This window comes from Leucopleurus acutus (assembly GCF_964270905.1).
Source record: "Leucopleurus acutus genome assembly, chromosome: 15".
NCBI classification, from domain to species: Eukaryota; Metazoa; Chordata; class Mammalia; order Artiodactyla; family Delphinidae; genus Leucopleurus; species Leucopleurus acutus.
Genome location: NC_139157.1, coordinates 8,877,118 through 8,899,570, shown reverse-complemented (window position 1 = coordinate 8,899,570; position 22,453 = coordinate 8,877,118). Strand labels below are relative to the sequence as shown.

Sequence of the window (22,453 nt, the reverse complement as noted above, 5' to 3'; positions counted from 1 at the left end):
AAAACTATAAAACTCTTAAAACGGGGAAAGAAGACATTGGCTTTGACAATGTTTTTTTTTCTTAATTGAAGTATAGTTGATTTACAATGTTGTGTTAGTTTCAGGTGTACAGCAAAGTGATTCAGTTTCATGTATATATTCAGTTTCATATATATTCATATATATAATTCTTTTCAAATTATTTTCCATTATAGGTTATCATAAGACATTGAATATACTTACCTGTGCTGTACAGTAGGTCCTTGTTGTTTATTTTATATATAGTAGTGTGTATCTGTTAATCCCAAACTCCTAGTTTATCCCTCCCTACCCGCCTTTCCCCTTTGGTAACCATAAGTTTTCTATGTCTGTGAATCTGTTTCTGTTTTGAAAATAATGTCATTTGTAATTGAGAAAAAAGATTCCACGTATAGGTGATAACATGTTATTCATTTTCTCTGACTTACTTCACTTAGTATGATAATCTCTAGGTCCATCCATATGCTGCAAATGGCATTATTTCATTCAAATGGCATTATTTCATTCTTAATGGCTGAGTAATACTCCATTGTATACATGTATCACATCTTCTTTATCTGTTCATCTGTCGATGGACACTTAGGTTGTTTCCATGTCTTGGCTATTGTGAATAGTGCTGCTATGAACATTGGGATGCATGTATCTTTTTGAATTAGCGTTTTCTCTGGATATATGCCCAGTAGTGGGATTGCTGGGTCATATGGTAATTCTATTTTTAGTTTTTGAAGGAACCTCCATACTGTTCTCCATAGTGGCTGTATCAATTTACATTCCCACCAACAGTGCAAGAGAGTTCCCTTTTCTCCACACCCTCTCCAGCATTTATTATCTGTTGACATTTTGATGATGGCCATTCTGACCAGTGTGATGTGATACCTCATTGTAGTTTTGGTTTATATTTCTCTAATAATTAGTGATGTTGAGCATTTTTTCATGTGCCTATTGGCCATTTGTGTATCTTCTTTGGAAAAACGTCTGTTTAGATCTTCTGCCCATTTTTTCATTGGATTGTTTTTTTGATATTGTTATATGAACTGTTGATATATTTTGGAAACTAAGCCCTTGTCAGTCTCATCTTTTGCGACTATTTTCTCCCAGTCTGTAGGTTGTCTTTTGTTTATGGCTTCCCTTGCTGTGCAAAAACCAAGTTTGACAAGGTCCCATTTGCTTATTTTTGCTTTTATTTCTATTGCCTTAGGAGACTGACCTAAGAAAACATTGCTACGACTTATGTCAGAATATTTGTGTATGTTCTCTTCCAGGAATTCTGTTGTGTCATGTCTTATATGTAAGTCTTTATAAGCCATTTTGAGTTTATTTTTGTGTATGGTGTGAGGGAGTGTTCTAACTTCGTTGATTCACATGTGACTGTCCAACTTCCCCAACACCACTTGCTGAAGAGACTGTCTTTTCTTCATTGTATATTCTTGCCACCTTTATCAAAGATTAATTGACCGTAGGTGCGTGGATTTATTTCCAGGCTCTCTATTCTGTTCCATTGATCCATATGTCTGTTTTTGTGCTAATATCATACTGTTTTGATTACTGTAGCTTTGTAGTATTGTCTGAAGTCTGAGAGGACAGTGATTTCTCAGATATGATACGAAAGGCAGAGGCAACAGAAAAAAGAAATAGATAAACTAGACTTCATCAAAATGAAAAACTTTTGTGCATCAAAGGATATTATCAACAGAGAAAAAGTCAACCCATGAAATGGGAGAAAGTATTTGGAAATCGCATTTCTGATAAGGGATTAATATCTAGAATCTTTAGGATAGAGAACTCTTAAAACCCACATTCAATTTTTAGAGAAAATTAAAGGCTGTGGAAAAGCAGTTTATACCCATTTATCCCCAGGTTCGCACCACGCCTGGGCCAGTTACCTTCAACCTCAAGTGTCTCTTTGTGGAAGAGTTACTGCCCAGATCTTGAGGATTATTACTAACACAGAAGCCATCCAGAATTTCTGCTGATAGAATACAGGGAGCTTAATTAAAGGGAAAAATTATGTTTCTTTCTTGCAGCTAAGCAGAAGAGTAATGTCTAGTGGCAGAAGGACACTGGATGAGATACACTTTCTGCCAGCAGGATTATAAATCTATTAATTTCAGTTCTTCTGGCAGGCATTGGTGGCTGACTCACAGTTGTGCACTGTGTCTCCTTTCATCCTGGAATGATGTCTTGGCCCCAGTGCTATCTAAGCTGAAACTTCTATAAGGGCTAAAATATACCTAAAAAGGCTCTGGAATCCAGCTCTGAAACCATTTATGACAGGATATCAAGATTCTTCACTTTCTGATTCTTCTGATTCTTCAAAAAATTCTTCAATTTTTTGGAGAGATTTTTCCACTTTGCATAAGTGAGCCAAAGGTTGGTTTAAAACTTTATTGTCCTAGAGACCTTTTCTTTCCTATGAAAGAAACAAGTCCTGAAACAGATTATAATTGTCCAATACCCACCCCCCGCCAACACACACACCGAACCTCTGGTTTTAGTCACCTTTTTCTAGCATTTGGAGGGTACTTAAGCTCCAGTGTGGGCCAACCCTCAGGACTGTCGCATACAGTTGTACAGGTTGGGCACTGTACAAGGGAGCCACATCTGAGGGGCTACTGTTCACATCGTAGACATCCTAGGTTTGTGTGTATATTGTGATGATTTTTCTGGAAGATGCAGCAAAATGTGTTCTAACAAAATCCATATATTACAACCAACTCTTAGGGGTGGACAGAGCATCTTTGATGAAGGAGTGTATTTGTATAGTTCCCAGGGAGGCTCTGTGTGGGTAGACCTACCTGTGCTTTGCTTTGGGTCACACCTGGAACTGCACAGTATGGTTTCCTACGAAGGATGCTTCTCTCCCACTCCATGGGCCCCAGCAGAGAGACGGCTCTGGGCCAGGCCACCCTTCCGTTTGTTGGCCCTGTCTGTTCGCTCCACAGCTGTCCGACATGGCTCTCTGGGTGTCCGTGACTACGTGGGTGAAGGGCTTCTGTGGGGCCTTACAGTGTAGGAGGGGAAGTTAACGACCATGTCTTAGAAAAAGACTAAGCTACACAGATCCCCTGCTTCACGATGTGAGGCCCTGCAGTCACCTGTGACCACGTGATGTGGTTGGTTGACAGTTGCACTGGAGCATTCCAGGGAGTCTGCCCTATGCCCTCTTTCCTGGGAACCATGTCACCCCAGAGAGAGGTGTCGGGATGACAGGGCATGGCATCTGTGGCAGGACCTGAGGCCCAGGGTGCTGGCTGGTAGGCAACTGGTGTTCTCGGCCAGTGTCACACCGGAGCCTGGCTCAAGATGGGCATCCGTTCTAGAGGACTTTTATGAACACCTGAAGTGTGTTGCCTCATCCCTATTGTTTTTAGATGGGGAAGTAGATACAGAAGTAGATACAGTATGTACAGTAGTCCTTAGATGTATAACGATGCCACGGATGTGCTTGTGCCAGTTGCGGTTGCTTTTTGATCGAGAAGCCTCTGCTCCGTCCTGCGGTTCACGGGGCTGCTTACAGCATCATAAGCTCCTGCTTCTGAGCAGAGGTTGTGTCCCGTTATCCTTATCTCTGTAAAGAGCCCGTGTGTATTACATGCAATTAATGTGAACAAATGGATGAAATTAGGCCAAGTGGTGAAAAAATGACGACCTTGTTTCGTACATATTTGGTACGGCTTATTAAATGATGTCACGCTTCTTGTTAAAATAGCGTTGGTTTCTATCGTTGTCATTTATTGTAACCACCTCTGCATGGCAAGCCCTCTGCTGGGTGCTGGGGACACTGAGATACATACGACAAGGCCCGTGTCCTCAAAGTTGTCACCATCTAGTGGGGGAGACAGACATATGCCAGTGATCGCAGTGCGGTCAGAGGAATTTCAAAGCAAGCGTGCGTGGCACCCATGAGGAGACCAGCCTGGTGAGGACAGGCCCAGAATCTGGAGAATAAACCACTAGAAGGACAGAGCAAGTGGTGTGGAAGAGGTGCAGTCTCGTGGGTGTGGGGCATCAGGAAAGTGCAGCTTCAGCTGGACCTGCAAATGGGACGGGGGTGGCAGCAGGTGGCACTGGACAGGTCGGTAGGGACCGAATCACACGGGACCTCTGTAGTAGTTTTCCCCGGCTGCTGTAACAAAGTGCAAACTGGGTGGCTTTGAACAGCAGAGACGTATTGTCTCACAGTTCTGGAGGCTGGAAGTCCAAAGTCAAGTTGTCAGAAGGACCATGCTTCCTCTGCGGGCTCTCGGGGAGAATCTCTCGCTGCCTATTCCAGCTCCTATCGGTTCCCAGCGACCCTTGGTGTTCCTTGGCTTGTGGACACACCACTCCAGTCTCTGCCTCTGTCGTGACACCGCCATCGCCTCCTTACCTTTCCTCTGTGCCTGTCTGCCTCTGTGTCCAAATTTTCCCTTTTTACAAGGACACCAGTCCTATTGGCTCAGGACCCGCCCTAATGTCCTCACCTGAACTTGATCTGCAAAGGCTCTATCGAAATAAGGTCACATTCACAGTTGCCTGTGGGTAGGGCTTCAACATATCTTTTCATAGAGGACACAGCTCAGCCATAAGCAGCTTTCTTATGCCGGTCGAAGTTTCTTTTGTAGCCACTTGGGCTGTGAGTTGCTAGCAGAGGACAGGACGTCGTGTGAGCTCCGGAGGGTGGGTGGCAGCAGGGAGAGCTGAGCCCAGGACCCGTTGCACAATACCCGCGAGCCTCGGTTTTCACTTATAGAATTGGGATGACACCTGGTGACGAACCACGGAGCAAATGCATGCAGAGTGCCCCGCACAGCCCCTGGCGGACAGTTAGCTTCTAGTAAATGCCACTGCGCCTCCCTGAACGTGCCCCAAAGCCTAGGATCCTGGGGGCCCTGACCCACAGCTGCTCCCTGTGAGGCCTAACGAGGCAGCCAGAGCAGGGCCCCAGCCTGCCTGTCAGGAGACCTTGGGGGAAGGGGGGGCGTCTTTCCACGAGCATTTCCTCATAGTAGTTACATGCATTAAAAAAAAAAATGTTAACAAGTAAATATTTAGTGCTTTTTAAGGAAGCCTCTGGTAAGAAACGGCTGAGGAACAGAAGGGGAAAAAAAAGCAAAATGGCAATAAACAGGGACAGAGCCACAGGGCGGCGCTCCTCAACCTTCAGCGAGCAGAGGCCCACCGTGCAGGGCTAGGGTTGGTCTGGGACTCTGCATTGCTCAAGCTCCCTGCCGAGGGCCGCCATCCACACCTGGAGCAGCAAGGACGTGGGGCAAACTAGGTCCCACGGCCCAAACCTATCCTTCTGCCTGTTTTCTTCCCATGAGCTAAGAACGGGTTTTACATTTTTTAATGGTCAAAAGAATAATATTTGTGACACACAAAACACAGGAAATTCAAATTTCGATGTCCACTATCAGAACACGGACACGTCCCCACTCTTTAACATTATCTGTGGCTGCTGTCCCAAGTGCAACGTTGAGGGCATGGGACAGAGAAGGCATAGAGCCTAGAATGTTTGCCATCTGGCGGTGCGGCCCGGTGCAGCCAGCAGGGGGCAGCAGAGATCTGCACGTGGGCCGGGCCTCCTGGGGCTCAGGACGGGTATTTAGAAATGGGACAGGGCCTAAGCTGGGGTTTAGGAGGGAGGTACGGGCCTGAGGTAGAAGGGCAATTAGCCTGGGGAGGTGGGGCGGGGTAAATGGAGAACGGGCTGGAGGCCCAGGGATGCCAGTGGGGCTGGGACCTCCGCGAAGGCAGTAGGGAGCCACTGGGGGACTGTAAGCGGAGGAGAGAGCATCAGCTTGGAGGGAGGGGTTGTAGCTGGTGGCTGTGCCTCTGGGAAGCGACCACAACAGTCCAGGGTCGAGCGGACGAGGGGCTGAGGTGGCAGGGCAGTGGGGAGGGGCCAGCAGCACCTGAGCTGTGACACAGCCCACCATTCGCCAGCGCCCTGTCCCCTGGATTCTGCATTTTCACCCAGGACAGGCTGGACGAACGGCGTCTCTCCTTTCTCTTTGCCTTGTTTTTCTCTGCTTTCGCAACTCCAGTGCACTTAGGGTGGCTGTCTTTTTGCTTCTGGCCTGGCTATCTTCTTTCCTGTGGGTCCCGCAGATACGGGATTTCACCTATTACTAGCTGGTTCTGCTAGCTGAGCACTCAACCTTGGGGTGAGGCCTTTTTTGTTCTTAAAGAATTATTTTGTGGTGGGGCAGGGACATGGCTCAGAGACTCCTGTTAGAATTTGGTGACCACTATTGTGAACCCCAGAAAAATGCACACGGGCAGGTGGACTCAAAATCTGAGACAGGATTTCAGGGCCGATGTGCTCCCTGAGCCCCCTAATTTAGGACCCCTGACGGGGTGGCGGTCAGCTCAAGGTCAGCTGAGGGGTTAGCTATCCCCAGCTTTAAGGTTTTGGACTTGATATCAGAGCCATATGCCCTCCTCCCAAAGGCCTCCCTGAAATTCCTGATTGTCTTACTATCCCCGCCCTTCCTCCTGTCTTATGGAGAAGACATGAATACCTGTCTGTCTGTGGGATGGATTAAAGCCTTCCGAACACACAAGACGGGAGCTCCACTGACCTCCTAGGATGGCAGGTCTGGCGGTTCTCAGCTGTGTTGGGCATCGTGGAGCCTCTAGGGAACTTCCCAGAGCAGCAGAATCCACTTCTGGCCTCCAGCTGGGGTCGGGGTGGCAGTGGGCTGACCTCTCCCTTTGCACTGGGTCAGGAAACATTGTGTTCACAGAACTGCGGACTTGGAGAATTCCATTTTGGGGGTCTTAATACATCATAAAATCCCCTTTCCTTGAAACAAAAAGAGTACTATTATCAGATGGAGTCTTATTTAAGAACTTATTAGCCTCTATAACTAGAAATAAGTAGATTACATTTTTTAAAAGATTGAGTTAATCTCCATAACAAAGAATGTTTAAAGGAATGTAGTCATTCCGTTATGAAATGTTTCCGAAGGACAAATGGAAGCTTAGAAGCATGAACTGGTTTTCAAATTATCCAGAATTTAAAAATCTAATCCAGCATCAACTTTCAATAAAAGCGGTCATTTCCAGCAAGTGTGGTCTCTTACTCTGTGTGTGTGTGTGTGTGTGTGTGTAACAGCAGCTTTAGTGGAACATAATTTATATAACACAAAATTCACCTCTTTGAATGTACAATTTCATGATTTTTGGTAAATGTATGGAGTTACGCATCACTACAGTCTGACTTTAGAGCATCTCTGTCAACCCAAAATGTTGTCTTTTTCATCACAAGATGTGATATTAGAAAAATAATTCTAATTTATTACGTCCTGTATCTGCATCATCTAAGTTATATTCTTAGTAATAAATGACCTTTATTGTTATCTCTTCCAGGCAAGCACGAGACAGCTGGAGCAAAGCTCTTGAAATCTTATCAGAAGCTGAGGTGAGTGTTGTCAAAGGACAGGCCGTCCTGGGCCCTCGGGCTAGAGCACTAAGGACGTGCTGAAAGAACTGACAGATCTCTTGACTTTCAGATGTCACTGCTTTGGAATGTAACTTTTTTTAAAAAAGATGATAAAGTGCCTGAGAAAGATTCAGAGATGTTGCCAGATTCTTATGAAAAGCTAGAAGGAGCTAGCGTAGGATTTTCTCACAAAACAAATTCTGAAATCTTGTGAGCAAACTAAATATTGTTTCTGATGGCGCGTCCAGTGAGACTCTGAACCAAGCCTTTGCCTTTATGAATCATTCGTGTCGCCAACATCTTGCCCAGCGCTTGACACCTTGGAGACATTTGTGGAATAAACCTTGGTGGATTTGAAATTGGCCTGAGACACAGCAACTTTACTGAACGCCCAGCCGTCCTGAAGCTATAGCAGTAATTCACACACCTGACTGTGCTGGATTTATTACAGTATTCCTGGAAGCTCTCCACCAGCAGCTTTTTTCTTGCTCATGGTGAGATTTTCCAATCTCGGGACTTTTTCATTTTTTACTCCATCCCCCCACCCCCACCCCACTTCTTTTAGCACAAGCTTCTAATTGCTCTTACGGTCAGCTTTTACATCCATGACATGTGGGGAATTCTGCTGCATGGTGTCCACTGAGAGGACGCTCAAGGCCACACGGCACACACGTGTGGAGCCCGGATTCCAGAGCGGCCAGAGGCCACAGAGCCGGTCCCGAGCACCCCAGCTATTCTGCAGCACACAGATGGAGTGCAACGCCCAGACCTTAGACCACATGACGCCCATTTCCCACATTCCAGCCCCCAGGGAATCAGGCCCTGTGCAGAGCAGATCCAGGCAGGCTGCTGACCCCTCTTCTGAAAAGTGAGGCAGTGTTTAAAAAAAAAAAAGGCAGAGAACTTGAATTATAGGATAAATACAAATGTTGTGTATTTCTAAGACTAATATTTTAAGGCTCATATCTCCTTTCTTACCCTTGTATTTTTCCTCGGCAGCAAAATTTCCGTGGTTCCTTCTTCTCCACCCCCTCTCAGTGGAAGCCAGTGCGGCGGCGGCCCTGGCAGGGTAACGTGCCTGTTCTGTGCGCCTCCTGGGAAGGGGAAATGCGAGAGGAGGAGAGGGGGAGCCTGCGAGCTTGAGCCTCACGGCAAAGGGATCCAGCCATGGCTGGAGTGGGTCATAAGGCGAGAGAATGGGGGCCCCGATCGCAGGCTGGGGAGTGCTGGGCCCTGCCTGGTGTCTGCGCTTCCATTACGCTCTGGGGGCCATGGGACCATCCCCCGGCCCCCGCACTGTCAGTGGACGCACGTGCTGCCTATACCCCATGTCCTCGCCTGCACCCTGCATCCCCATCTTTTTACTCTTGTCATTTTGTTGGTTCTCTCCCCTAACTGTGCCCTTGAGCGTGGGGTTCTGGATGGGCTGCCACGTGTCAGGGGTCTCTGGGGGCGGAAAGGGAAATGCAGGCTGATGCGCAGGTGTGTGATTCGCAGGCCTGGGAGTACCTGTGGAAATGTGCGTGTGTGTCTTTGAGGGTTTGTGGGCGCTAACGTAAAGAAGACCAGGACTGTTTCCGTCCAAGGAAGTTAGCTGTGTGATCATGGGGGACCTACCTGGGCTTCCACCTGGGAGGTGGGAATAGTTCTTCTCGTCTGGTTCACCTCCCGTGGGTGGTGTGAGAAATTAACAAAATAACGTCTCTGCTGGTACTTGGAAGCTGTAAAGTGCTATAGAAACACACGGTCTTGATTATTTTCATTGTTATTACTCTGTGTATGAAGGGGAGTAACTATATCTGAACAAAGGAGGATATACCTGTCTGCTGGTGAGAGACAGAATATGTATTCTTTTTTCAATTTCAAACTGAGACCCCGGAGTGACCTTCAAAATTCTCCTCTACTTTCTCCTAGAGAGAGATTTTAAGTGCTCTGAAGTTACTCAAGCACAGATGTGCTCAAGACACATTCCTGGGGGGGGGGGGCGGGTGGGTGGGCGGGCGGGTGGATGGGTGGGTGGGCGGGTGGGTGGACGGGCGGGTGGGTGGATGGATAAGTAGGTGGATGGGTGGGTGGGTGGGTGGATGGATAGGTGGGTGGGCGGGTGGATGGATAAGTAGGTGGATGGGTGGGCGGGTGGGTGGGCGGGTGGGCGGGCGGATGGATGGGTGGATGGGTGGGTGGGTGGATGAGACTCGCACAGGGGAGGGATCCCATTTCTGTTGTTTCTCTTCCTTTTGCTTCTCTCTTCTGTTGTGGGAGGTGGAGCTAACCATTGGCTCCAGTCTGCTTACCTTGTCCCTGGTACCACCCTCAGCCCTGTGTCACGTGCATTCTGCCTGTATTGGCGTCCTTCTGTGCAGAGCTGGGGTGGGGTCCTAAGAAGGAGGCTAAAGAAGCAGGAATTTACGTGGTACAGTCTTCGAGCCCATGAAGTGTCAGCTGTTATTTCTATGAGGTAGTTGCTATCTTGTCAACAACCCCGTGGTGATGCCCCTGCCTTTAATGCAGGTGTCAAAACTCAGAGGAGAGAAGCTGAGTAAAGAGAGGACAGTGCCCTCTGCCCCAGACACACACGCACGTCCGCACACAACCCAAGAACGCACACCCACCCTCGCCCACACGTGCCTGGGTTTGGGGGTTGGCGGCCTGGAGGCTGCCAGGGGAAACAGGTCATCAGACATAACTCTCATTCTCTCTCCTTCTGTCTCTCTTTTAGTTCCAGGAACTTGGTCAGTTTAAAGGATTTAATAAGTCTGTGGAAAATTTGTTCCTGTCTGTCACCACCCACGTGAAAAGTAAGTAGATGCTTCTCCAGGGGTTCTTCTACCACCGTCCAGGCCCGCCATTCCCACTGGCCAAGGCCTGGCCGGTGACCTTGGCTGGGGAAGGGCCACTCTCTGTCTCTGGCTCCTGGGGAAAGCCGCAGCCCTGGGCCCTTCACCCCTCCACCTCTCCACCTGTATTTGCATCAGCGACAGCTCTGAGGGCTGGTGTGTGTTGGGACCTTTCTAGCTGCCTGGTGTAGAAGGATGCCCAAAGAGTCCAGACAGTAGACTTGAGAACAGTGTGGTTGGCACTGCTCTCGGAGAGGAGGGGCTCTGACACATCTTGGGGGAAAAGATGAATACCCGGGCGCTTTGGCGAGCCATGTGCGGGATCTCCTCTAGAGAAAAGAGATGATCCACAGCCTTACCCCTGCTCAGTGCATGCAGATGCCTAATAAATAGCAAAGCCTGAGGATTCACGGTGGATCGGAAGACAGGCGTGCTCTGGATTGCACTGTCCTGTATGGTAACCTCTAACCACACGTGGCTCTTGAAATGGGGCCGGAGTGAAATACACATTGAATTCCGGAAACTGAGTATCGAAAAAAGAGTGAAATTTTTCATGAATAATTTTACTATCGATTATATATTTTCACAATACATTGGATATTTTGCATTAAATGAAATATAGTATTAAAATTAATTTTACCTGTCTCTTTTTAGTTTTTAAAGTGAGGTTACTAGAATATTTAAAATGACATATGTGAGCTGTATTATCTCCCTGTTGGACGGCGCTACTCTAAAGGTAGTTTCAAGATAGAGACAAGGATCTCATGGGAAAAGGAAGCTCTTTTTAAAGGATGCATTCACCTTTGAGAGGCTCTCACTGTGTGTGGGTCCTTCCTCTTCCCTTCACTCATCTTTATTCTAGACTATTATACTGCAAAAAAAAATTTTAAGTCATCTTTTCAGGGTTTGCTTCCCGAAATGGTTATAAGGATACCCCAAGTCTTGCTTTCATCTCAAGATGTGGTATCTAGTTATACAATCTTTGTAAAAAAAAACAGCTGGTTTGTTCGGCTGCCTTCTTTGCATTTGGACAACCGGACACTCGGGACATGTGCCCTGAATGCAGAGTAACCTGGGTCGGGAGGTCGCCCGTGAACCCCACCCTGACGGTGGCTCCGCCTGCAGAGATGTGGGGACACACAGTCACCCACGTTCAGGATCCAGCCCCTCGGTCCTGTGCAGGTGCCCCGGGTCCAGCGTGGTGTTGGGGACTCTCCTCCTGGCCCCAGAGCTCGGGGTGCAGGAATCCCGGAGGAGGGTTCCCACAGGTCCTGGCAGAGCTGCGCACTCCCACCTGTCATCCTTGTATTGATTTTCTAGAACTCTCCAAGTCGCAGAATGACATGACCTCTGACAAGCAACGCCCAGCTGTGGGTCCCAGGCAGTGTGAGGGCCGGTCGGAGAGGAGAAGCCAGTCCGACACCACGGTCAACGTCACCACCAGGGTATCCCAGGCCTCCGGCCGCCCCAAGATCACCCTTCTGCCCGTTTTCTCCATAGGTTTCTTCATGCTTTTACTTCATAGTTAACCAGCAAGCAGTCTGAAAAACGTATTTATAAACCCGTCCATTGGCTGGGGTGTGGGTACAGACCAAATGAGGGTTACAGTTCAATTTTATTGAATTTGGAAAGTGGTTCAGAACAGGGAAAGGCTTCCACCTCCTTCCAAGCCCCTGGGGCTTCCACGACCCCCGAAGCTCCCTGCTGGCTTCAAGGCCACACGAAAGGCAAAGGCAGGCCTGCAATGTGCCCAGTTATTCCTGGTCTGTGGATACACTCGTTCTGTCCTATGTCCTGCTTCCAGTAACCTCTGGTTAAAATCTGTCCCGATCTCTGATTGAAACCATAAACGCTGCACGTTCAGGTGTGATCGTGAGGGAGACGCTCCAGGTACCTAAACTGTAAGAGATCTCACCTAATAAAGGTCTTTAGGGAAAGGATTACTCTTTCCACCAGGATTGACCGAGCCAGAAGCAGATGCACTGGAGTGTGAGGGGAAGCGGACTTTAGGGTCAGAAAACCTGGGTTCTAGTCCGGCTGAGGTGACCTGGCTGTGGCAGGTGCCACCACCTGGCTGTTTTCAGGGTTGGTGTGACAGCTTTGGTTAGCGGGACAGGACAAGTGCCCTTTTCTGCAGCAGTGGGCTCTATTCAGGATGTCCCCAGACAGACTTGTGTAGGCAAGCGGGTGAGCACAGCCTTACTCTCCTGCTGGGACTTCCACATGCTCTCAAGATGCTAAATCCAGCCTCCATCCCCATCACATCACTTGAACTCCCTGAGCCTCCGAATACCCCCTGCCCCCCTCCCCCCAGGGAATGAAGGTGATAATACCTGTTCTGCCCAGAGCAGCACAGTGATCTTGTAAAGATGCCCTGAGATAACATAGCAGCTAAACTGCTACCTAAGTTATCTAAATATAAACCTAAATTACCAGCACTTGTTACTATGCGCCAGGCTCTTGCTAAAAGCTTTACCTGGGCTCTCTTTTTACCCTCACACCACCCCTCGAGGTGGGTAGTGCATGTGACCCTGTTTACACTTACTGAGGCTTAGGGAGATTGTCACATGGGCCTGGTGACATAACCAGAAATGGTGGGTAGTCTTAGTTTGGAGGGCGAACTCTGGAGCAGCAGTTCTCCACTTTAACGCGTATGTGGGTCACTTGGGGATCTTGTTGAAATACAGATTCCGAGTCGGTAGATCTGGGATGGGCGTGAGATGCAGGATCTCAGGTGTGTTTCTAAGGCACTCGCCGGTGAGCAGGCAATGCTGCCACGGTCCTCGGACCTCACTGTAAGAGCAGGGCTTGGAGAGTGCGTGATGTGTATGCGGAAGGTCTTTGAGACCCTCAGGTGCAGACAAGTGTGAGTTCCTGTCGTCTCCACCGCCCGACCTGCTGTCCCTGAATCAGTGGATGGAGGAGAGGGTCAGTGTGCGTTTAGGCGGCACCGTGTTCTGGGCACGATGGAGCGTTTGTCACCTACTTTATTACATTTCATACTTACAAAGTTACTCCCATGGTAAAGATCTAGAACCTGAGTTTTAGTGAGAGGTTACCCACCTTGTCTCATAGCAATAGCTTGTAAAAGGTGGAGCTAGGAACAGAACCCAGGTTTGTACGATTCTAAACTCTTAACCTCTTCATTACACGCCCCACGTAGGAGGACAAATTAACTTTTTCAATCCTTAAAGAACCCTGTGAGGTCTGTGCTGTTACTGTCCCATTAAAGATGGGGATTCTGGGGCTGAGAGATGACCCAGAGGGAACGTGGTCAGGGTGGCAGGGCCAGGTGGAGCCTGCTCTAGGGACCATTCCTGTAATGCCTGCCAGGAGATGCCAGCAACGTTTGCAGACTGGCACGGTTCCCACTTCTGGCGTCATGTGCCACACGCTGGGGCATCCCAAGTATCTGTAGGTATAGCTCCTGCCGTTCTGGAGCTGACGTAACGTGGCGTCTGTGGTATCACCCTCCCGGGCTGCAGTGCAGTGGAATGGGCCTGTGGACGAGTGCAGGGTTCTCTGAAGGGCTGGTGGTGCTCAAGGGTAGAAGTGAGGACGAACTGGGGGGGCCGTGGCTAGAGAGCCTCCACTGTGTAGACCCTCTGTCCAGTGTGTGGCCACTTCACCACCACACGCTTGGCAGGACGTGCTCATGACTTTGTAGCCATTCTTTCTCCCCACTTGAGGATATGGCTGTTTCAAAGAGAAATTTAGCCAAATGTTTATAACGTACTCAGTAATCGTGGCATGATCTATAAATGCTAAATAATTATAGGGTTGGAGTATGAAGAGTACATCTTTATTTTTTTAATACTTCTTAAATTTATTTATGTTTGGCTGTGTTGGGTCTTCGTTGCTACGCACGGGCTTTCTTTAGTTGCAGCGAGCGGGGGACACTGTTTGTGGCGGTGCACGGGCTTCTCGTTGCGGTGGCTTCTCTTGCTGCGGAGCACGGGCTCTAGGTGCGCAGACTTCAGTAGGTGTAGCACACGGGCTTTTGAACTATACGAAAAACCTTTTCTAACACCTTCATTTCTGAAATCCTCCCTTTGGATCTCCGGCTCCTCCAGCCCTATGTCTCCTCCCCTGTGCCCACGCTTTAGTGTCCCCGAGCTACCTGTCCTCTGGACGACATCACGCATCACTGTGCGTGTGTGATCTCGCGTCCGAGTCTCTGCCAGGCCTCTTGCGTCTCTGCAGTTGCTTTGGCCTCTAGCAGGTCTAGAAACATGCTCCATACCTGACCATCACGACAGCCCCTCCACTCGGGATGCCTTACCTTTGGGTCTTTCCCCAGCCAGCCCTTGAAACCCACTCAGGTCACACTCCCACTGAAGACCATCCCAGGTGCCTCTTCTGCATAAGGCCTCCCACTCTTTCCCGTTGACGTGGCTCATACTTCCATTTTAATGGTGCGTATTTCTGATGAGCTAGTGAGCCTGTGGAGGGCAGACAAGCATCTTCTCCTCCTTCCCGCCCCACCCCAGCTTCTTCCCACTCCCAGGACGTAGAGCAGCGGCACATTGAATAGAGTGTTGCTTAACAAATGTCTGATAGAATTGAGTTGAGTTCTGGGAATTGAGAGCATGAAAATAATCTAGAGGTAATCACGTCTTTCATTTGTTCTGTAATAGTCTTAGCTTTTTATTCCTGAAAATTATGACCATAGTGCAGCTGTTTATATTTCCAAGTTCTACTTCCAACCCAATGTCAAAACCTAAAGTCTCGATTTGGAAACTTTGTCTTTTCGACCAGGATGAGGTTTACCTCCCTGCTCTGTACTAGCGCTGTCTGACAGAACTTTCCTGCCACTGCCACATGTGGTTACTGAGCACTTGAAATGTGTCTAGTGTAACCAAGGAGTTGAATTTGTTTTATTTGATTTTAACTGATTGGAATTTAAATAGCCCCATGTGGATAGTGGCTACCATATTAGAAAGCACAAGATGTACATGTTATATAAGTGCCAACTATTAAAAAAATATTTTTATAAAATTTAGAGACATATTTTGATTTTTTTTCCTTTTTTTATGAGCACATTAGAGGCTGTCAGGCTGAATACTATATTTCATGTGATTAAATGCCTGCATCATTAATAAGGTCAAACGTGGACATCAGTTTCTTTAAGACTTGTACTAATCCATAAGTAACCCACCCATCACTGTTCATGAATGTCCCAAAGCTTGGTGATGTCTGTCTTGGGGCCCCGTGTGTGTAGGCATTTATCCAAATGGAAGTGTGGCCTCTTACTCAGCACCCGGAAGTTTGCATATTAGTGACATGCAGGCCATGCTTGCTGAAGTCATCATATTTGAACAAACTCAAACTGGGATGCAGACTGTACTATGCTAATTCTCTGTTTTCTTTTTCAGAAGGTCAGTGCACCAGATATTTTGAATCCTCTTAATCAAGAGAGTCCCAGATGCCCTACTAGCCCTGTTTTGAAGCAAGAGGGTATCTCATCCAGTCCAGCGCCCAACACTTTATTCTCAGGAGGCTTGAGACACGTGAGTCTTGTCTGATATCCTTGACACGCAACGTGTGATTGTTGCCATGACGTCAAATTGGATTGTTAGGCGACACGAGTGCCCTGTTGTCTTGTGGGGTAAACTGGAGCGTAACATAGAGCGCAGAGGTGATATCTTGCTTAGCTTGAGAGCTGGGAAAAGCCTTGCTGTACTCTGATGGTGGTTTTCTTTTTTACATCTTATTGTGAACATTTTCATTCATACAGAGAGTAATTAATAATAAGTAGTGGTGTCTTTGGATGAGAAGTGTTTAGTCTTGATGAAGTCTTATTCGTCAGATTTTTCTTTCATGGTTACTTCTCTGTCTTATCTACCCATAAGTCATGAAGATATTCTCCTATGTTTTCTTCTAGAAACTTTATAAAAGTTTAGCTTTTATGTGTGGTCCATGCTCCAGCTCATTCCTTTTTGTGAATGGTGTAAGGTACAGACTGAGGTTCATTTTTCCCCATATGAATACACAGTTATTCCAGCACCATTTATTATTTTATTTATTTTGGCCACGTCTCGTGGCATGTGGGATCTTAGTTCCCCAACCAGGGATCGAACCTGCACCCCCCTGCAGTGGAAGTGCAGAGTCTTAACCACTGGACCACCGGGCAAGTCCCCTCCAGCACCATTTAAAAAAAAAAAAAAAGACTCATTTTTCCATTGACTTTGGTGTCTTTGTTAAAAATCAAATGACCATATAAATGTGGATGTTTTCCTAGTTCTCTATCGTGCTCCAATGATCTCTTTGTCCTTATGCCAAGGCCACACTGACATGATTACTGTAGCTTTGTAGGAAGTCTTGAAGTTGAGTAAAGTCCTCCAACTTTGCTCTTCTTTTTTTTTTTTTTTTGAGATTGCCCTGTGGTGTTTTAAATGTAGTGTCTGTTCATAGGCAGGCCTTTTTATTACTTTATTCATTATTCAAAAACATTGAATGAATGTTTACTCTGTGCCTAAACGTGTGATATGTGCTTGATATGTTAGGTGGAGCCTTGGGTGAGGGGCCGTGAGGCTTCAGTTACAGTCATGGGTCTTTGACTTATTCAATGATCTTAAACAATCGTAAGGACTCCCTAAACTTCAGAGTCCTCATCAAGGAGATGGATTCAAAGTTGTTCTTTTTTTTTTTTTGGCAATACCGCACAGCATGTGGGATCCTAGTTCCCCAACCAGGGATCGAACCGGCGCCCCCTGCATTAGAAGCGTGGAGCCTTAACCCCTGGACCGCCAGGGAAGTCTGAAGAGTTGTTCCTTTCACTGGATTGCCTTGGGAATCAAATGAATGCTCATATTCCGTGGCGTAATACAGTGGTTAAGAACTCAGCTTCTAGAAACCAACGTCTTGGTTCACCTTCCAGCTCCTTTAGTGGCAAGGAGTGTGGTCCAGAGCTAGTACTTTAACCTTTCTGTTCCTTGGGGTTGCGTTTTAGTGGAACATGGTGTGCACGTCAGACAGACTTCCCCAATCTCCACGAATGTCCAGCCGAGTATTCAGAAGTCATGGCAGAAGCAGGCTAGACCTTGAAGAATAGCTGACATCCTTGATTCAATGCACTAAATGCCAGCAGCTCCAGCCCATCTGTTGGCTCCAGCCACTGTCTCCTGTGGGTGGTCCTGCCTCCATGAAGACCCCTGCTCTGCACACTCACTACTCAGAATGTGGGACCCAGCAGCACTGGCGCCACCTGGGCGCTTGTCAGAAACCAGAATCTCCAGCCTTACCCGAGGCCTGCTGGTGTCCGAACCTACGATTTAACAAGAGCCCTAGGAGATTCATAGGCACGGTGAGGTTTCAGAAACACACAGGTTGAGCCCTGGCAGTTTCAAACCCGAGTAAAGTATGGTGTTTGTTAAGGATTCTTGAACAGTCTAGGACTGTGCTGTCCAAGGCAGTAGCTGTTCAGTTCACACAGCTCCTCTCGTGCGCCCTTCCCAACTCGTGCTGAGGGCAGCCTCCTGTCCTGGTTCGCACAGCGGTCCTAGCAGAGCCAGACGGAGTTACCCTCCGCTTCTTGGATGCCCTAAGGTCATGAGGGTCTGGGGTGGTATCTCGGAGCGCTGGTGTTGGAGGATGACTCAGCACCTTCCTCGGTGTTTATAGTGGAGAATAGTTGAGAAAGGTGAAAGCACTGAGGAAATGCTTCCCCGATGGGGAAGTAAGCAAGGGCGGCTCCAGAACGTTCTGTCCTAGGGTTGAACCCCGTGGTGGGTACAGACAGGCGAAGCATAGGAGTGGCCTCTGGGAGCCTCTCTGAGATCCGTGGGAAGGTTTGCTTCCCCCCCAGGTAACATACGGGCTCCAAAGACTCCAGCTAGCTTGAGCCTTTATAAGGCTGATCCGGGAGGATGAGGCTCAACCCTCCTCCCAGGGAGCCCAAACTGTGCACAGTCCGCTAGACTGGCCTCTAAGCTCCTTCAAGGCCCAGAAACCAATGCAGCGGCAGGGACATGGGCTAGGATCCGCCCCACAGTGCTCCACGGGGCCCTGCACGAGCTGCGCACCGTCCACACCTGCCCCCTTGCTCATTCCGCTCAGTGGCACTGGTCCTAGAACAGCCAGACTCATGCCTGCCCCGGGCATTCCTGGGGTGGTTCCTCTCCCAGGCACCAGGCTTCCTCCCTCCCTCCCTCCCTCCAAGTCTTTGCTCCAAAGTCACCTTCTCAGGAGGTCTACCCCCTGCCCTGCCCGCCTTGCCTTCACCTGCTCTCTGTTCATTCTTATCACCTTCTACAGCTATATAATTAGCTTACCTGTGGTTTATCATTTGCTGTAATACCCAGGTGCCCAGCGCGGTGCCTGACCCTTCAGTGGCACTCAATAAATATTTGTGACATGGTTGGATTCATTCCTATCAGAGCTATTATTGAAAGCCTACTGTGTGCTAACTGCAGAGCTAGGAGCTTCGCCTCCCAATCATTCTCACAACGATCTTGTCCATGGAAATGGGATAATAATAAATGCTATTATCCCATTTCACAAATGGGAAAACTGAGGCTCATGGAGGTTACATAACTTGCTAAGGTCACGCAGTCACTGCAGAACTCTGACTGTGAGTCAAAACCCAGGTCTTCTGTCTTATCCCAGGGGAGTTGCTGAACTCTTAAACTGCCCCCCACACCCTGGTTCAGCTCTGCTCACTTGGGGCTGATCCACAGCTAGAAGATCTTTCAGAGTCGTCGGGAAGGATGCTCGGGTAAGAGGATGTGGCGAGTGTATGCATCTTACTCAGACTGTTTCTTAGGGAAGTACCTCCAAACTATAGTGCAAATTCAACCCGGCTCTCTCAACTCCCTTTCTTCTAAACTCTTCTCTGATTTGTGCCCTGAACATTTATCACCATGAGATTGAATTATTACATATTCAATCCGAACCTGTTCCCCTTAGTCTGAAGCAGTGTTTGTTTAAGGAAACTAAACTCCCACAAAGCAAATATGTTTTGTTTCTTGCCCAAAGATGTTGCCTTCTCTTCTGAGAGACACTTATATTCTCTGAGAAACAGGAAGTTGAGGCTAGAAAAAGCTTATCAAGTCTCTGCTTATTACAAAAGTAGGAATACAGATGGGCAATAAATAGGGGAAACACTCAACTTCCTGAGTAGTTAAATGAGTACGAAATTAAAGCAAGTGCTATTTGGGGACCATTTTAGCAAATTTAAAAAGTGACACAGGAACTTCCTTGGCAGTCCAGTGGTTAAGACTTCGCCTTCCAGTGCAGGGGGTGTGGGTTCGATCCCTGGTCGGGAAACTAAGATCCCACATGCCCCATAGCCAAAAAACCAAAACAGAAGAAATACCGTAACAAATTCAATAAAGACTTAAAAAAAAAATGGTCCACATCAAAAAAAAAAAAATCTTAAGACAAAAAAAGTGGCACGCTTTACTGCTGGCCAGCACGTGGGAGAGGCAGGTGTTCATGTGAACTGCTGCGGTGAACTGGAGGGCAACCAGCGATGCACATCAAAGGCTTTAAAATGCATGTTCTCTTTAATCCAGATATTTTAGTTACAGGAAATATTCTTTAAGAATCATCATGAACGTTGCCAGAACTGTGTATATGTGGATGTCAAAGACAGCATTGTTTATAATCTTCTTAAATTTTGAAACATTGAAAATAGCCAGAAATGTCTAACATAGGGCAATGGTTAAATAGATGATGGTGCATTTATTCAGAGGAATACCTTGCAACTATTAAAAATAATGTGGTTAAAGAATGTTAATGTGGAAATTGATAAACAAAGATATCAAGTTACAAAATAGTATATAGTAGCCCATATTTATAAAAACAAAATGATTATACTGTAGACACTGTAAAACAACTGAAAGGATTATACCAAGAGGTTGAGGATGGTGGGCTTATGCTTTTTTATTAAATATTGTTTTGTCTTATCTGTAGTTTCTGTATCTTCTCCATAAACATGTGTTTGTGAGAAGAAAAACCCCAATTCGTGTTTTTTTAAAAAAAAGACGTACAAAAAAACCAAAAAAAAAACCCTCCAGTCGTTAGGAGCTAGAACTTGGTAGAGTGGTAATTTTTTAGTGATTCCCTGGGGGGAAAAATCATTAGAGTTCCTGTCTGAGTTTCCATTTTGCCTTCACTTCTGTGTTTTAAAAAATCTCAAAAGGAATGCATTTATGTCCATGTTTTCATGCAGCTGGCATTTTCCCTGACAGTGAAGACACTGTGACTGGTGAAGTGACCACGTGCCGGGCATACACATCGGAGTTCCTTGCACATGGATGGGCAGGAGCTTGGATGATGGAAGGGTTTTTAATCTTTGAAGTAACAATCCAACTCCCTAGTTGTTTCTCTTAAACATCGATTTGAGATGTGGCATTTGGGCCACTACTAAGTGGGGAGCGGCTCAAAGCGTTCACTGCCCCTGCTCACAGCACTCATTGGGGTTTTGGAAACTTCCCCTTTCCTTTAGTATTTCTGAACATCTCTGGTTGCGGTGACTTTTTAAAAAAGAGTATTGTATTTAGCTATATACTCATATTAATCTATTTTTTATTAAGAGCGAAAACCAGAGTAAAAGACAATTATATTGAAGTGACCTCTTAGAGGTCTATCTCTCAAAAACATCATCTGAATGCTATAATATTTAAGGTTCGACCATGTTTGTTTGAAAACAATATTGCAATTATCAAAGAACTTTGAGGTTTCAAAAACATTTATGTATTATGCGTAAACGTTGATAAACAGCGGCCATCTGACCTCCCTGCAGTAATGCTCTCCGCGTGCTCTTGTGGATCAAGATTTATTTATGTATTTTTAGTATAGCTGGGTTTCAGTTGACTTTCCTTGATGTCTGCTTTTGTAAAATCAAAGGGCATCAGGCCTTGCTTACGGTTATAATAGATAACTCGTGACCTTCAGAGAAAGTCACTGAATGCTCCCTGCCTGACTAAAGTAGTTCTCCGTCGCTTTTGCTCAGATTCACTTTTCTTTCACAACCAGACAGAGCCCATGGCTCTAATAAAAGTCAGGCTGAGTTCTTAGTTGTTCTTCTGGGCTGGGACCTCTTGATTAACCCCATTTGCTGCTCAAAGGTTCAACTTGCTTGAAGATCCTGCTCTGTCTACAGGGAAAATAGAAGCAGAAAAAACCGTCCCAGGGCAGTGGTGGTGAAGTCCTAAGTTATCTCTGAGGGAATGCGGTAGACCAAAGGACGTGCTCTGCAGTCCTCTCATTATCTGAGGCTGCACTTTCCCTGGCCAAGCAGATAGCAGTTGAATTACTCGGGAGACACTACCATTAGTCGATGGCCCAAGGGATAAGAACAAAGGCCCGCTTCCAGCTCTACTTCTGATTTGCCCTGCAGTTTTTGGGTGGGTCTCAACCTTTTTTTTTTTAAACATCTTTATTGGAGTCTAATTGCTTTACAATGGTGTGTTAGTTTCTGCTTTATAACAGAGTGAATCAGCTATACATATACATATAGCTCCATATCTCCTCGCTCTTGCGTCTCCCTCCCACCCTCCCTATCCCATCCCTCTAGGTGGTCTCAGAGCACCGAGCTGATCTCCCTGTGCTATGAGGCTGCTTCCCACTAGCTATCTATTTTACATTTGGTAGTATATATTAATCCATGCTACTCTCTCACTTCATCCCAGCTTACCCTTCCCCCTCCCCGTGTCCTCAAGTCCATTCTCTACATCTGCGTCTTTATTCCTGTCCTGCCCCTAGGTTCTTCATAGCCTTTTTTTTTTTTAGATTCCATATATATGTGTTAACATACGGTATTTGCTTTTCTCTTTCGGACTTACTTCACTCTGTATGACAGATTCTTGGTCCATCCACCTCACTACAAATAACTCAATTTCATTTCTTTTTATAGCTGAGTAATATTCCATTGTATATATGTGCTACATCTTCTTTATCCATTCATCTGTCGATGGACACTTAGGTTGCTTCCATGTGCTGGCTATAGTAAATAGTGCTGCAGTGAACATTGTGGTACATGACTCTTTGAATTATGGTTTTTCTCAGGGTATATGCCCAGTAGTGGGATTGCTGTGTCATATGGTAGTTCTATTTTTAGGTTTTTAAGGAACCTCCATACTGTTCTCCATAGTGGCTGTATCAATTTACATTCCCACCAACAGTGCAAGAGGGTTCCCTTTTCTCCACACCCTCTCCAGCATTC

The 22,453-nt window shown here is 46.9% G+C and overlaps 1 protein-coding gene across 3 annotated transcripts in view; it reads left to right on the top strand.

The window, feature by feature from the left end:
- The window catches only part of SYTL3 (synaptotagmin like 3), a gene marked incomplete at its 5' end in the record, with an annotated part of 78,364 nt that overhangs the window by 34,072 nt on the left and 21,839 nt on the right, over positions 1-22,453 (top strand). The window contains 5 exons of one of the 3 annotated variants that reach the window (XM_082855965.1): positions 7,375-7,426; positions 8,447-8,513; positions 10,167-10,245; positions 11,605-11,729; positions 15,660-15,794. In XM_082855965.1, coding sequence (XP_082712091.1) covers positions 7,375-7,426; positions 8,447-8,513; positions 10,167-10,245; positions 11,605-11,729; positions 15,660-15,794 — 458 coding nt within the window. Of the gene's footprint in view, positions 1-7,374; positions 7,427-8,446; positions 8,517-10,166; positions 10,246-11,604; positions 11,730-15,659; positions 15,795-22,453 lie in introns of all 3 variants that reach the window. The other 2 variants (XM_082855964.1, XM_082855966.1) reach the window with 2 other exon arrangements.